This window comes from Manacus candei, unplaced genomic scaffold, assembly GCF_025592945.1.
Source record: "Manacus candei isolate 608988 ecotype Guabito, Panama unplaced genomic scaffold, ASM2559294v1 h1tg000046l, whole genome shotgun sequence".
In the NCBI taxonomy this organism is placed as follows: Eukaryota; Metazoa; Chordata; class Aves; order Passeriformes; family Pipridae; genus Manacus; species Manacus candei.
The window spans coordinates 15,341,806-15,358,590 of record NW_026138094.1 but is presented as its reverse complement, the minus strand read 5'-3'; the positions used below and the strand labels follow the sequence as shown (position 1 = coordinate 15,358,590).

General features: G+C 44.9%; 1 protein-coding gene across 9 annotated transcripts in view; it reads right to left on the bottom strand.

Moving 5' to 3' along the window:
- The window catches only part of IQCH (IQ motif containing H), a 53,221-nt gene that overhangs the window by 3,126 nt on the left and 33,310 nt on the right, over positions 1–16,785 (bottom strand). For 8 of the 9 annotated variants that reach the window (XM_051796861.1, XM_051796862.1, XM_051796859.1 and 5 more), the window contains 5 exons: positions 13,955–14,075; positions 12,034–12,320; positions 5,123–5,290; positions 2,304–2,429; positions 1,496–1,557 (listed from right to left, as the gene is read on the bottom strand). In XM_051796861.1, the coding sequence (XP_051652821.1) occupies positions 1,496–1,557; positions 2,304–2,429; positions 5,123–5,290; positions 12,034–12,320; positions 13,955–14,075 (764 nt within the window). The remainder of the gene's footprint in view (positions 1–1,495; positions 1,558–2,303; positions 2,430–5,122; positions 5,291–12,033; positions 12,321–13,954; positions 14,076–16,785) is intronic. The other variant, XM_051796863.1, reaches the window with a different exon arrangement.

The following is a 16,785-nucleotide window of genomic DNA, read 5'->3' as shown; positions in this document are numbered from 1 at the left end:
ACCTAAATCACTTTTTAAACGTCTCATGTAGATATTTTACAAGCTCTTTTTTAGTGATTTTCATTCAAGTGTATCTTCCAGCTCCATCGTGGGAGAGCAGAACAGCACAGAAATATCTCAGCTTTAAACCAACCTGCCTCCCTTGGCTGCTACCAGTGCCCTCCTCCCCAGGAGCCCAGGGCAGGCTGGAGGAATCCCAGCCCTGGGAACAATCTTTAGGATCCATTGGGTGCATTCCCAGTGCCGGGGAAGGGATCAATGCTCTGTCCATCATCCTGACAGGGGTTTGTCTCAGCTGCTCCTCAGCGACGACCCCACCCAACAACCTCCTTAGTTCTTCTCTTCCCTCACACCAGGAATTTTTCTGATGCTCAACAGAAATCTTCCTTGCTGTGAGTTAAGTTCCTTTCTTCTTATCCTACTACCAAAGATGTGGAAATCACATTTTTCCTTCTTGCAGAGACTTGGAGATCGCTGGCAGATCCCATTTCTGCCTCTTCCTCCTCCTTTAGCCTTTCCTTATCAGTCACATTCTCTAGAACCCTAAACATTTTCACTGCCTCCCTCTCAGCAGAATGAAAGGATAACTTCCAGCATCTCCCAGGATACACAGTTTTTCCATAAGATCCTGACTCTGTGGCCTGCAGGCAGTTTGACTCACAGATCCTGAAAACCTACTGTTCCTCATATTCGTTCCTCCTCTCTAAATGTAATTTCTTGCACCTGATTCCAACCAAATCTAATTCTATGTCCCACATATTGTTCCTTCAATTTGTTGAGATCATTTGGAATTCTATTCCTGCCCTCCACAGTCCTTGCAGGCACATCCAGCACTCGAGGAAGCTGTTTTGTTATCCAGGTCATTAATGGAACAGCTCCAGCATCAAAGGAATACAGAACAGGCTGAGAGCAGAACACTTCAGCCCCTCACTCATTCAAACATCCTTCAAACACTCAAACATCCCAATTTTGTCAGGAAGCTTTAACTAAATTCCCTCTGAGGAGGGGTTTGCAGCCAGTGAACAGTAGAATTTTACAGATTATGCCTTCTTAGACCTCTTGGGGGCAGGTCCATGTGTCTAAAGAATTCCTGACTTCCCTGACTGCCACTCAGCACTTCATGAAATCAATACAAAAAGACACTAAACTTCACCCTCTTTGCCTCATGGAAGTCAGGTTTTTAATAATCTTGCCTGTAAAAAGTAAGCCTGTACTAATCCATGTGAGCCATTGCTCCTGCCAGTGAATCCAGCTCTCCTGGAGCCAATTCCAGCAGGTCCTGAGCCTGCAGTGCCCTCAGCCTTTGGGCTCAGCACACTCTAATTCTTTTATCCCTAAAATGTTTAAAGTCTTCCTAAAACTTTCCCAGAGGCCAATCTTACACTTTTCTGAGCAGGAGGTGACAGTTGGTGACCCCAAGCCATGGTGTTCAGGTTGTCCCTTCCCTTCCCATCCAGCTGTTTGTCACCCTAGGGAAGGGACAGTCCTTACTCACATCATTCCCAGTCTGTCTCGCTTCTGGTCTTCATACAGGATAAAAACTGTTCCCTGTTTTTCCTGTTAAATAAAAAAAAGTTGCTTTATTTATTCCTAAAATAATGGTAATTGTAATAAATGTGTTACACAGGGACATTAGGTATACACACTAAGCTAAAAAGGGTTAGTTGGGAACTGTGTGTAAGGGATCCATGCTCAGTGTAAGCAGATTATTGCTCTGCAGCAGAGTCTATTCAACAGCAAGTACTTTTATTCCTAAGCACTAAAGGTGGTCAAAAGTATCTTAAAAATTATCCCCTTATTTTTATCTCAACAGGCAGGTTAACCCCTAAAAGCCTTACACACACTTAAGTTTGACAGAGAAAATGTGTTTATTCTCTTGTTCTCAAAGCCTGTCCTTCACCTTAGATATACATGGGACACAAACTTTCATTGTTCTTCAGCTCTGGGTCATCACGAGCCTGACACTGGCAACATGGAAGATGTTAGATGTGAAATTTAGATTTGATATTAGGAAAGAATTTCTCATGGAAAGGGTTGTGAAGCATTGGAACAGGCTGCCCATGGATGTGGTGGAGCCACCAACCCTGGAAATGTTAAAAAACATGTGGATGTGGCAGGTGAGGACATGATTTAATGGTGAACATGGTGCTGTTGGGTTGATGGTCGGACTTGACCCTAAAGGTCTTTTCCAGCCTTCACAACCCTGTGATTTACGTTGCTCCAAGTGGTTGTACCACACGAGAATTTCCTACAAAACTTCTGCAGAGCAAATATCACATTTTCTCCTTTCCCCCCGTTCGTACCTGGAGGTCAAATCCAACCCCACGAGCTTTACACCTCTGGAGGAGGACGTTGTAGGAGGTCTCAGAGAGGTTGGAGTGCCTGAGCTGAGTGCTGGCCACGGCACAGCGGGGGCTCACCGGGGCAGGCTGCAGAGAACAACACAGCATTCCTCACTTCCAGACCAGTTCATACCAGTTTATCCCAGAACCCAACAGCTAAATGGGAAATTGTTGACTTTTCACAAGGGCACGTGGTGGTAGGACAAGGGGGAATGGCCTCAAGCTGAAAGAGGAAAGGTTCAGATGGGAGATTGGGAAGGAATTCTTGGCTGGGAGGGTGGGGAGGCCCTGGCACAGGTTGCCCAGAGAAGCTGTGGCTGCCCCTGGATCCCTGGAAGTGTCCAAGGCCAGGTTGGATGGGGCTTGGAGCCACCTGGGCTGGTGGAAGGTGTCCCTGCCTGTGGCAGGGGGTTGAATAGAATGAGCTTTAAGGTCCCTTCCAACCCAGACTGTTCCATGATTCTATGCTTTGATAAATGGATTTTTGCCAGTGAACTCATATAAGTGTGGAGGAATTCCTGTTTATCACAATGTCTACTGAACACAGACATTTTCATGCAGTAAATTTAAATCCCTGTAAATCCATAAAACCTTGAATTGCTCTTTATGAAGCACATTTTAATATTTTCACAGCTTCAGGGGTAACTGAGCCCTGTAAGATCATAGAATGGGTTGAGAGGGATCTTAAAGCTCATCTTGTTCCAGCCATGGGCAGGGACACCTTCCACTAGCCCAGGTTGCTCCAAGCCCTGTCCAAGCTGGCCTTGGACAATTCCAGGGATCCAGGGGCAGCCACAGCTTCTCTGGGCAACCTGTGCCAGGACCTCCCCACCCTCCCAGGGAAGGATTCCTTCCCAATATCCCATCTGGCAATGGGAAACCATTCCCCCCTGGATCCAGGTAGAGCTGCATCAAGTTTAAACCCTTATCAGAGCTTAGGCCGAAGAGCTGTTGCCCCAAGCAGCTCTGAGCAGAGCTGTTCTCCCAAGCCAGGGCTTTCCTGGTGTTATTTTACTGCTGGACTGTTCCCTTGGAGCAGGGACACTCCATGTTGAATCAGTAATTCACAGTATTTTCTCTCCAATGATATTTGTTTTGACACTGACTCATTTAAGTTGACGTCGCCGAAATCCTGATCTAATACATCTCTGCCTGAAAATTAATCATGTTTATAATATTCTGAGAATTAATAACACCCATTGCTCAAGTCATTAACTTAAAAAAGGAGCTTCCAAAATCTGTTCTCTGCAGTGGGGGACCACAAATAAATGAATGCTTGATAAAATAATCCAAGTAGCAGTTTAACAAGCGTAAACTTGAATGTGGCTGCAATAACACAGAACTATTGTTTAAGGGTTGGCATCAGGTTGATGAGGTGCTTATTTCAGCTACAAAGCATGCATACACATGCATAATGAACTGCAGGATGAATTATTAATGTGTTGCTTATTTAGCCTCATCTGTCTAGAAGATAATGTATCCTAACTATAATGAGTGATTGGTTTTGTACATAATTACAGGAGCAGCAGTATCTAGGAAATTTGTTCTTTCAAAGAAGGATTTCTAAAAATAAAACCCTCACACAAACTCAGGGGCTGCTCCATTTTATCAAAATCAACCCTACCAGCATGGAGAATATCTAATAAATTAAAAGGGACAGAATCATTATTAACATCATAATTTTACACAAAGTGTTTTACTTAATCATTCATTACAGATCATGTGCTATAAAAAGATTTGTCTCTTGGTTTGTTTCTTTTTCTGTTTTCCTGGGAGACTGCAGGCTTGTAGTTAACTCTTAAGGAGATAAAAATCTCAGAAACACAGAAAGAAGAAAAAAATAAAGGATATAATGACAATTTATGTTAATTCTGATGGAATTTTAATTAAAAAAAAGTTGCTACTTGATTACTTTTCATTTCTAAAACTTGGACTACTGGGACTAATCATATCTAATTTACTTCTCTCCAACTAAAAGTGGTTGCTTGACAAGAACAATAGATCAAGAGCTCATTAACCTCTAAATCACAGCTCCATGACATTTTTGGAATGGTGCTACATTCCTCCTCCATGGATGGAAAAAAGGGAGCTGTGAATCTTCTGTCAAAACATGTCAAACAGCAGCTGTTTGGGATCTCTGTGTGAGTGTACACAGGGACATGTTTCTTATGCTGTGACTTCAGAAAAGACCTTCCTTCCCTTTTTATTAAATCCTGGAATGGTTTGGGTTGGAAGGGACCTTAAAGCTCATCTCATGCCATGGGCAGGGACACCTCCCACTAGTCCAGGTTGCTCCAAGCCCTGGCCAGCCTGGCCTGGAACATTCCAGGATGGGATTGTTTCACCCTCAGGTCTGTGCAGGCAAGTACAAAACTTCCCTGCTCCAACTCCCAATCCCAAATCACTGCTCAGACTTCTTCTAGACTGCTTTGAAGTTATTCCTACAGTCAGGGCAGTGTTTCACCTCTTTTATGCACCTAATTTATGCAACACATAAATTATCACTTTTTTTACAACTTGAAAGCTACTTGAAATATTTAAAAGTGAGTTACCACCACAAACCAATATCCCCGAGTGCAAAGGATGAGTAATTGGGGACCCATAAATCCAGAAACTTTCATTTCTACTCTGATGTTACCCCATTAATTTATTAACCTTGGAAAATCCAAGAGGAGCAGAGAGGAACAAACTGAGCTCCTCTAGAACAGCCCTCTGGGACAGATTGTAACTTAGGGGGAGTTTCCATGAATAATTTTACTTGTGAACATCTCACTGCTTACAGGTTTTGTCCTCTCACGTTGAATCCATTGGCTTTTCACTGCTTGTGACCCAAGAGGTGCTTCGAGGGGGCTGGAGCCACAATCCACGTTTCCATCTGTCACGTACAACAGGAGCTGGGTCAGGGCCAGCTGGTCACTGTAGCAAAGGTCAAGGTCTGTTGCCCACACCTGATCCAAACAAAGAGGTGCATTAAAGGGAGTTAAAGAGAAGAAGAAGAAGGGTAAAACTCAGCAATTGGGAAGGAACATGTCTGCCTTTATTGTCCTGCTTGTTGGTGTTCCTGCTTCTGCCTTCCTGGGGCGGCGTTGGAGGTGATAAAGATGTTGGGAAGGAATCTCCCCTGGGAGGGTGGGGAGGCCCTGGCACAGGTTGTTCAGCCTGGAGAAGAGGAGGCTCCAGGGAGACCTGAGAGCCCCTTCCAGGGCCTAAAGGGGCTCCAGGAGAGCTGGAGAGGGACTGGGGACAAGGGATGGAGGGACAGGATAAGGGGGAATGGCTTCCCACTGCCAGAGGGCAGGGATAGATGGGATAGTGGGAAGGAATTCCTGGCTGGGAGGGTGGGGAGGCCCTGGCACAGGTTGCCCAGAGAAGCTGTGGCTGCCCCTGGATCCCTGGAAGTGTCCAAGGCCAGGTTGGAGCAACCTGGGCTAGTGGAAGGTGTCCCTGCCCATGGCAGGGGGTTGGATGGGATGAGCTTTAAGGTCCCTTCCCACCCAAACCATTCCAGGATTTCATGGTTCTACAAACCACTTCCAACTAGGAACAATCAGAACTCTTCTCTAACTGTAGAAATAATTTTTCAGGCAGGATTTATGAGGCAGGGGGAAGTACCATGAACTCCTTCTGCAAGGCTCCTCTTCCCCAATAACCTGACCTTGGTTTTCCCGGTGAGTTTTTCCCACTTAAAAAAAAAATCCTTGTGGCTCCTGTGCCGGTGAGAAATGTTCCCACACACCAAGATCTGCCCTCCAGTGGACCCCTTAAAACAAATCTCCCAGTGAACAACTTGACTAAGCCCTTGAATGGTAAATGGCATCATTATAAGGATATTAAGGGGTCAGGCAGCCAAGGCCTCTTGGAAAACTGGAGTTAATTTCAGAATCATATGCACACAGTAATGCCCTTTGGATAATGGGGAATAAATCACCCCAGTAACAGTTGTTAATATCCAACTGCCAAGTATCTGTTGCTGTATTAAATATCCTATTTGTCAACTTAAATATTTCCTGCTGCACGGTACCAGATGCAAATAGGATGCTAATGGCTGCCTTTGCTCAGTAATAGGGAATGTTCCCCAATTATAAAGTTTAATTTTCTTCAATAATTTATTGTTTATCATCACTCCTGAGAGACAGGGAGGAACTTTCCCGGCGATTTGTACTTTTCCAGTATGTGCCAGCCTTTTCAACGAGTCAAATCATAGTTATAAACTAGTTATATTACAGGAGTGTTACATTAATTTTGATAAATATTATTATAAATACTATCAACAAGTCTGTTTCAGTGTTTCTTTGATCTTATTTGAGCTGGGTTTTAGATTCCCAGTAAAAACTTTGTCCCCAGAAGGAGGTGGCAGAGCTGCATGAGGGGACCAGGGACTCTTGGAAATCTCGGATACCTGAGGACTGTCCAGCTCAAAGGGAACTGGGTGCTCCTAATTCAGACCCTGATCTTACACCTGCATTGCTCTGACCTCAAAATTCACACCTTGGAGGATTTATTGATGCCCAAATAGAGGTGCAGGAGACGAGCTGGGCTGAAGGTGGGCCACAAAAAAAGTTAATCAAAGATGTCCCTGTGACTGAAGCGCATCTGGCAACATTTAGGGAACGGGGTGAGCATTTAACAGCAGATAAAGCATTAAAAAAAGCAGCCTGGCAAACCTAACCAGCCATTAGCACTAAATAAATTCATTGCACCCTCCCAGGGATTCAGACAAAGCACACCAAGCGTGGGGCAGCACGTCCGTCGTGCAAGAGTTACTCAACAAATCCCATGTTGTCAGTAACTACAATTAAAATACAAGTGACATTGTTTTAATTTCAGATGTAGAGAAGACAGCCATTAATTACTCGTGTGGTGCATTTCACATCCATCTAAACAAAGCCCCAGCATGCCAGCCTGGCTCCAGTGCCCACTGGCACCTTCCCAGTCGCTGCTCTGGGAAGGACAGAAGTGCTCTCGGATCCCCTCCTCCAGGGGATGGCCCAGCTTGCCCAAAAAAAGAGGAGAAAAAGGTTTTAGCAAGGCAAGTTTTCTGCTGCAGATCCTGGTATCACCCAAATGCTATTTTAAGGAGTTTCTGTTTACTCAGCTAATCGCTTCAGATGTGGCTTCACCATCTCAGACCAACCACCCTCTTGCTGCTGCCTGGGAAATAAGGGTTTGGATCTACAGGGTGGATGAAAGGTGTCCATCCCTTCCCCTGTTGTTACTCAAACAAAGGAGAGCTCTGAACACCTCCTTTAAGCTTCAGTCACGGTTACATTCTGCATAAAGTCATCAGATATTTTGCATTTTTAATATAAGGTGAGGGCTCCAGCAGCACGAGGAGGAGGAAGGAGAACGTGGCTGGAAGCCACCTGTCCACCTCCTCCCATTCCAGGCCTGAGCCTGGGGATAAACCACCCCTGCTGCAACTTAAAGCAGCCAAATGGTCACTTCTCTGTGCCAGCTGGGATCACCCCCAAGGATTGTTTTCCTGGCTCAGGATTGTCAGAGAACACGATACTGTGGCCATGTCCCTTCCTGCCCTGGATGTGTCCCAGAACATCCCTAAGGTGGGCAGAAAGGAAGAAGGATCAGATGGCACAAGATTCCAGCTTTATCCTAGCAGGGGATTCCCTTTTGCCATGGAAACCCAGAAGTGCCCTTTAAATCCCCTTTGTGCTGCTCCAGACAAGGGAAACACACAGGGCTGGCCTGGGCAAGGGGTCTGCCTTTATTTTTAGGGATAATTTTCCCCATTTTCTTAGTTCAAATGAGAGATAATTAGTAACTAGCAGACTGAATTCTTGAATGGAACAATTTCCAAGCCACACTGTAGTTCCTGAAGTCACAAATGCTCTTTGGAAAATCACAGGCGACATTTTTGGTAGTTCTGAGCAAGGCTGGAAGTTGGGCCAGGCCTGAGCTGTGAAGACAAAGGCTCTGCAGCTCCCTGTGGTGCTCCTGGTTCTGGAATTAGCAGTGGGAATCTGCCTGCTGGCTCTGTCAGCCTGGCACCTTCCACCAATAATATATCCATACATATTCCCAAAGGGAAAGGGGCAGCTCATTATATCACATCTTGACCATACTGGTGTCCCTTGAGTTTAAGGACCTAAAATTAACTGTAATGGAGAAAAGAGCACCAGAATCCTTGATATTTTTGTCTGAGGAATTCTAATTAGGGGGACTCTGTTAGTTGATGACTTCTTGATTTCTTCTCACCAGTAAGTGTTGTTTCCTGAGGATTTTGGTGTATTTGACTCTCCCCTCTCTTATTTTTATTTCCCTGTGAGAAATAATCAGCATTAGGGCCACATATAATGAAGCACAACCACATCAGATCTACTTACTAGTTTGGGCTGTTCTTTTAAGTGTAGCTTTCTAGTAACATCTATTGGATTGCAACAAGTTTTCCTCTGAAGTAATAAAAACAGGTGTCCAGAGCTCCTAGAATGCCTTGAAAATCTGAATCTGAGCTCTGGTGTTTTGTGGTTGGGTTTTTATTTATTATTTCATGAATATATTTCAATAGTGCATAAAGCAATGTCTGAGGAGGTCAGGCAGTTAATAACCAGATAAATTATCATCTCCTCCAGTAAATAAGGAGCTGTTGGAGGAAGGCCTAGGCAAAGGTCAAGTTTAAGTAAAGAATGATACAATCCTACAGATTAACAAACAGATTATTGAGTCCATCCTCATTTCCTGAGAACATACAATCAGGGCACATAGGTATTTATGACTGTCAGTGTCACATCCTGATAGGATTGCATGGAAAATTAGCATAACACAAGGAGCTTTCACCTCAAATTTGGGGATTTTCAGGACACTTCTGTTCAGAAATTAAACTGGAACAGAGCTCATTTGTAAAATCTAGAACTGACATTTGATTATCAAACCACAAATCAAAGTTCAAAGGTAGAAGCAGTAGTTAAGATTTTTAGATTGATTTAAGAGTGGTTTTAGGTCAAGCTAAGCAAAGCACAGATTAGGACTTCCCAGAATCCCACCACTAGAAAAAAAAATCAGTTAGAAATATGTCCTGCAAGAGTTGCTGGCTGTTTGTCCAAGGAATTGTGACGAAGCCTGGAATTGCTCCCTGTCACAAAGGCTGCCAGGAGACTCCTCCAGTGAGCACAGCTCAGGAGCCTGCACTTCATGGCAAAGACACCTCCAGTGAATAAAGCCACAATTATACTGGAATTCTTCACAGCTTCCATCAAAATGCTTCAGCTTTAAAACACAAACTCGAGAAGGAAACATAAATTCTTAAGGAGTTACTAAATGACAGCTTTTCTTCCCCCAGTTTAACTGTTTTCTCTGTGCCTGGTACTGATGTTTGTGTTGTTGTAAAGAGCCCAAGTGCTGCTTTTAAAGAAGTGGTTGGGTGATACTGTAAAAATGTCAATTATAAGATATTATAATGCAACCTGGGTGTTGAAGGGAGAGCTGCTTTCATGACTTTGAGCATTTGCAGGAGAGTGGATGATTCCGGCAGCGCTGGCAGGGAGGCCCTTGTCCGGCTGCCATCTCGTGGCAGCTGCTGGGATGGGCTGGTGCTGCCCAAAAACTTCACTTCCAGGGCTCTAGAACTCCCCTTTCCTGCTCAATATAAGATTGGAAGAAGGTTCATGGAAACACTGTGGCTCTTGTTTGAAAATAACACCTAGGAAATGCTCCACTGTCTGGAGAGACCTTCAGACACGTCGGGAATGTGTCCAACCTCAGCTGCTTATCCAACGTTCCCTCACTACTCCTACCAAGGGTTGGGACTGTGTAAAAGCCATCAGATCCATGGAAAAGGTGGCTGAGGACCCTGTTTCTCCAAATTATCTGTTCACAGAACTGTGGATGTAAGGAAGGTTATGCATTCCAGCAGTCCCACTCCATTAAGTGAGCTCCTTGACAAGTTGGGGTCTGAGCAGCAGACACTCAACACTGGGCAGGATTTCACTCTGAGGGGTCAAGGCCTTGCTCTGAATGATCAATTTGGGAAAATAAAGTGAGAATCAGAAGTGATTCAGTCCTAATTCTTCTCCTCCTCCACTTCTTCCCCTTGAAAACAGCGTGTCTCCACCTCCCTTCCCTCGGGAACAAGACACAGATGCTTTTAGCTGAGATAGAACCAGATTCCTGAGGCAAACAGGGAATTGTGTGGAGTCTCCACACCATTTCTCTGCCCCTTGCATCCCTGCTGGGGTGCTCAGGGCAGCCAAGGCTCTGCCTTCCCATTGAGTTGTGTTTGACAACACACATTGTCCCTTATCCACCACGGAGCCCCTTTGCTCCCAGTGCTCCAAAGGTTGATATTTTCTGTAAAATACACTTGGAAAGAATTCCTAAGTATCTGGTACTTCCAGGAAATGCATCTGAGCCTTTCAGCTACTGCATTTAAGTGGGCACTTGTGAAATCAGTGAGCAAATGTTCTGAGAGTTTAATAGGATTTCTTGTTTGCCAAAAAAATAGTGCTTTCAGGAACACAATCCTTTGTGTGATCTCCCTCTCACAAGACAGATGGCCCCATTAATTGCCTCTACATCTAGTTAAATTTAAAAACCTGTGCTTAAATAATGCTAAAGTTGTGGTACATGCTGACAAACATAGGAGATAGTAAGGTAGAATCAACTGAAAACAAGGGAAGAAAACCAAGACAGGGCAGACAGGAATTCTAAGAGGCCACAAGAAACACTGACTGATTTAATATGTCCTTGTTCGTGCCAGGAAATGGCATAACTTCAATAATCTAGGAAGCATTCCTGGGTTTCAGTGAACTCCTGGCTTGAGGGAAACCAGTGGCACAACTCCCTGGACTTCTGTGGGTGAAGGAAGTCATCCCTTAATCTTTCCAAAGCAACTTTCCATGGAAGTTGTCCAACATGGCTTATCTGCAGTTCTAATTACAATGTGTGCCTAAACACACTTTGGGAGTCAAATGTGACTGGGATCTGTATTCCAGAGCCAACAAACTACTCTAAGGGTGGTGTGGCACTGGCACAGAGAAGCTGTGGCTGCCCCTGGATCCCTGGAAGTGTCCAAGGCCAGGCTGGATGAACTTGGAGAAACCTGGGATAGTGAAAGGTTCCACCATGGCAGGGGGTGGAATGAAAGGGCTTAAAGGTCCCTTCCAACCCAAATCATTCCAGGATTCTACGATCATTCCAATTCTCTGGTTCACCACAGTCACCTTACAGTGGTTTTAGTTACCAAAATCCTGATTTTAAGCCTTCTCTGAGCTTAAACTGGATATAATTGTCACAGCACTGCTTTTGCCAATAGGTACCACATGTAACTCTTTGGGTTTAAATACAACCCTTGTGTTCAAAGCCTTTTCTCACTCCACACAAGTGGTTTTCAGACCCCTGGGAGAAACAGCCACCCCACCTCCTCAAAATCCACCTATTCCCCCCACAGCCTTTAAATACAGGGATGTTCCCTTTTACAGTCACAACACTGAGGGTCCTCACTGAAGATTCTAGAAGAAAACAATGCCAGAGGAGTGAAAAACAAAACAATGTCAGGAGAGTGAAAAACAAGGAGATGCATCAGGTCTAAATGTCATGCTGTTTTTAGAGCACCCACATTCTCCCTCTCATCCAAAAGCTTGGAAATACAGTTTGCTGCAAAGGGCAAAGCTTTCTCCTGGTTGGAATTCCACAGAAAAACACATTCCTTGATCTCAGGGAACAGTGTGAAGTAACTCACCTGCTGCTCCATGGTTTGGGGATGGGTGAAAGCCACGAAGTCAACGGAGAAGTAGCCAAGCACCCCTTTAGATCTACAGGTGTCCCCAATTCTCCAGCAGAGCGAGCTGAGAACCGCTGGATCCACGGAGCGCTGTGGGATGGAGCTCCCAGAGGATCTGAAGGGCCCCTCAGCGTGGAGCTGGTCCCCAGAGGACACGATCCTGATCTCTCCTGTTGGCTCTATCAGCAGATCCACCGTCAGGGTGGTGATGGTGTTGGAGGGCGGGAAGGCTTCGATCACTCCACCTGGGAAGAAATGGAATAGCTGAGCAGGAGCCAGCAGTGTGCCCAGGTGGCCAAGAAGGCCAATGGATCCTGGCCTGGATCAGGGACAGTGTGGCCAACAGGGCCAGGGAAGTGATTCTTCCCCTGGATTCAGCGCTGGTGAGGCCACCCCTGGAGTGCTGTGTCCAGTTCTGGGCCCTCAGCTCAGGAAGGGCATTGAGGGGCTGGAGCAGGTACAGGGAAGAGCAACGAGGCTGGGGAAGGGTCTGGAGCACAAGTGCTGTGAGGAGAGGCTGAGGGAGCTGGGGCTGTTCAGCCTGGAGAAGAGGAGGCTCAGGGGAGACCTCCTCACTCTCTGCAACTCCCTGACAGGAAGGGGGAGCCGGGGGGGGGTTGGTCTCTTTTCCCAGGCAACCATCAGCAAGACAAGAGGGCTGGGTCTGCAGCTGTGCCAGGGGAGGTTTAGGTTGGATATTAGAAAGAATTTCTTTGCAGAGAGGGTGCTCAGCCACTGGAATGGGCTGCCCAGGGAAGGGGTGGATTCTCCGTCCCTGGAGGTGTTTAAGGACAGACTGGATGTGGCATCAGTGCCATGGGCTGGGAACCACGGCGGGGTTGGATCAAGGGTTGGACTGGATGATCTGGGAGGTCCCTTCCAACCCAGTTGATTCTGTGATTCTATGAACTTGGGAGCAAATCCACAACTCAGAGTGCACAGAGTGAAGCCACCAGCTCCTTCTGTGCTCAGGCACTGCAGGGATACAGCAAGGAAATGAATGGAAGGGGAGCAGCAGAGCTCCAGTGGATCTCTTGGAGGAGAAAGGAGACACCTCATCTACCATTGCACTGTAGAGTTCAACCAGTGGCTTTTCAGTTCCACTTCCCAACTGGATATAACCCATATCTGACTGGAGAAACATGTTCTGGGGTAGTGTGAGTGAATCCAGCTAAACACCAGGCCCAGAACAGCTGGGAAATACAACGTTGGGATCTTGGGGGAAGTGGTGTCTCCTGCTGTGAACTAATCCTGGAGACTCCCATCCATAGGATGGTCTCAGATAAGAGTCTGCCCTGTGGTATTCATCCACATGAAGAATTTGGTGTGGATTTGACAACTTCCAGCATGGTTTTCCACAGGAAAATCACAAAGAAAACCACTTGGCATTCTGGATTTCCCTTTTTATTGCACGTGATGCCAGAGCTCATTTAGTCAGGATGAACTACTGTGTAATGAAATTGGTACTAGATGTGTTAACTAAAAATACTTTCAAAGCTTTGACTCATTCTTGTCTCTTCCACAGATAAAGAAGTGCATGAAATTTATATATGAAATATTCTCTTTCTGCTGGAATTCCCTAAAGCCCTTTCCCAACCAGCCTTTAGTACAGTGCCCAAGGATAAAGGAATTGGTGCTTATGGATTCAGAATCACGTGAGAAAGGTAATCCAGGATTAATATAAGTTCAAAGCTTGGATAGGACATATGAATGATCAAACAGTGGCCTATAATTCATTGGTAAATGAACATTTGAAGCATAATGGAGAAATAAAAGGAGATAAATATTTAAATGGGCCCGAGATTAACAAGAATATGGCATACAATATGGTATAATTACTCCTTATAACACTTCCCAGCGACTTTGCAGTCTTATTTACCTTGAGTGAGGAATGTTTGGAGGAATTTTTCCCATGTAGGGAATCGTTTCTCATTGACTGGCTGTACGTGCTGTGCTAAAAGGCCCGGCAGCTCCTGGGAGATCTTCACCAAAGCCAGCTCCTGCAGAAACAAATTAAATAGAACCACAAGCAATTTTACTACAGAAATGAAAACTGCTTGTGGGGTGATTAAAAACCAGGCCTCCAACAGGCTAAAAAAAAAAAAAAATGTGGTTACTGTTTACCCACAGTCAGGAAGCCTTTTTTAATTTTTGTGCTTACTCCTCTTCCTTCCTGCAGGAACGTGTCCTTCTCTGAGAGGCAATCCCCCCCTCAGCACAGCAGCTCTTGCATTATAATTTATATCAATAATTGGATCTGGCAAGTGAAAATGCCAAGTACTTGGTAACTGCTTGGGATCAATAGCAGCAGTCAATAACTTCTGCATTGCTTGTATTTTGAGGCAGCATATTGAAATAGTCACATGTGCCAGCAATAGTTGGACTAGTTCTATGGTTAAGCTCTTATATCAACCCAAACACTCTTTAGTTAAATAAATAACCTTTTCCACTCTGTAAACTATCTGCACCAAATTCCCAAGTGTGTATGTGCCTCTGTCTTTGGCAGAATTTGATTAGTCATTCCATAACTAAACCAGCTTTTTTCCTGGTTTTAAATTCTTTGTTCACACACACACAAACACACAAAGCAATCCCATTAAATACAGAAAGTAACATTGCTTTTACTGTTCCCAATGTCCCAGAGTACACATGCATATAAAGTGCAAGGACCTTGACTCCATTGCTTCAGGCTCCTTTTCTTGCTGCTTCATGAGCCTCCTCCTGCTTCCCCTGGGGCTCTTGGCTTCTGTTTTACACCCTCTCTCCTCAGCACCCTGGGCTCCAGCAGATGACCAGCCCTTCTCTGATCCTGACAATGTCCTAAGCCACAGCCATTTTATCTTGAGCTCTGGAGGAAGGGGATAAAACTTTATGGCTGCCAGCTAAGAATAGGAAATAAAACATTAAAGTTATTTTTCCAGAGCAGTGAGTTTGAAGAGATGGGCTTTGTCCTGGCGTGACGTAACCAAAACTACAAATTCAAACTCAGCTTCCTGGGATTTATTTACCAGAATGAGGAGGATGGACCAATGATTAGAATCACAGGATGGTTTGGGTTGGAAGGACCTTAAAGCTCATCCTGTTCACCCCCTGCCAAGGGCAGGGATATCTTCCACTATCCCAGGTTGCTCCAAGTTCATCCAGTCTGGCCTTGAAGACTTCCAGGGATGGGGCAGCCACAGTCTTGCAGGGCAACTGGGCAATTAGGGATCAACTTTGTGTACAAGGTGGATACCCCTTGTTCCTGACTGCAGTCTGAAGGAGACTCCAGGAAAAGGATTTTCTGTCTGTCCAGTCACAAAGGGGGACAATTCCTGTCCTTACCTCACATGGAATTGAGGAAAAAAATGCCTTAAAAATATTAAAAGGCTTAGAAAACAATGCTGATCTGGGCTGTGTGGGCTCCCATCATACAACAAGGAGAAAAGTGTGTTGTTGACTTTAAACATCTCAGAAAAAATGTTAAAAATGGGTTTAAGTCAGTATATCAGTACACTAAGCAGCACAACTTCATGGCAAAAACAAAGGAGCACATCAAACATGAGATCCAAGCTCAGAATTTACCCACCTTCAGGTTTTTCACTGCTCATTTCCTTATGATCTGTAAGGAATTTAGGGTTTGGATGGCTCAGCTGACTGACACAGCAGAGCAGTGAGCAAATATCAGTTGGCCTTGCCTTGGTTTGTATTTGTGTTGAATTATTGCTGAGCCAACAAGTCACAGGCTGAGGTGGTTCATCACTTGGTGGGAATAAATGTGGCTTTGGAGAGGGATGTGAGCCATGATGGATGTCAGGGAATTGCTGCCCCACAAATCAGTCTGCAGCTGGCAGTGCCTTCAGAGATACCTCTGTCACTCCCAGCCTCAGCCCTGAGATCTGATGACTTTGGGTTTTGGGCAATTTAAACAGAAATATAAAAACAAACCAAGAGAGGGGTGTGCAATGGCTGCCTGGAAGCTTTTGATAAATCACAGGGGGGAAAAACAAATGGTGGATATGTAGAAGCATTTGGGAATGCTGTGACCAAGCTTGTGTAAGTGACATTAAACTAAGAGCAGGTGCAGTGGGACAACTCTCCTTTTCAACCATTCTGAGCTGTATCTCCTTTCAGACAGAGCTGTTTTGGAGTCGGGAACTGCTCTTTAAGGATGAGCACCTGGAATTCCAGTTGGAGGTATTTTGCAACTGTAAGCTCTAAAAAGGCAATAATCCTGATTATAGGGAGTTTCAGTAGGCAAATTCAAGCCTGGATCCAACACTGACTCGTGAAGTCAAACCTTTTAAAAGGAGGAGTGCTTGGCTGGCTAATTCCATTTAAATTGCAGGGTATTTCCAGCAGAGCTTACCAATGTTTTAGCTCTTGGTGTGGCCCAAAACAATCCAGGATCACAGGTTCAACAGAAACTGGGAGCATTTGTTCAAATCTTTCAGCTGATGTTTCTCAGTACCAGTAAAAAAGCAGCAACCCAAGTACTGTTTATGCCTTGTAAAAATCTTCAGATCTTTAAATTATCCAAATTGGTTTTGCACCTTTTTATAACAATGAACAAGTATGAAAGAGGGAAAAAAAATACACCTTTCCCCCACTAAATATAAAATAATTTCTCACCCTTCTGCAAGCTGAATTTCAAAAGGCTTTCTTAGAATAGCAGTTGCAACAAAAAATTAAGATCAAATGTGGCAGATGTTGAAGGCACTGGTAGGAAAT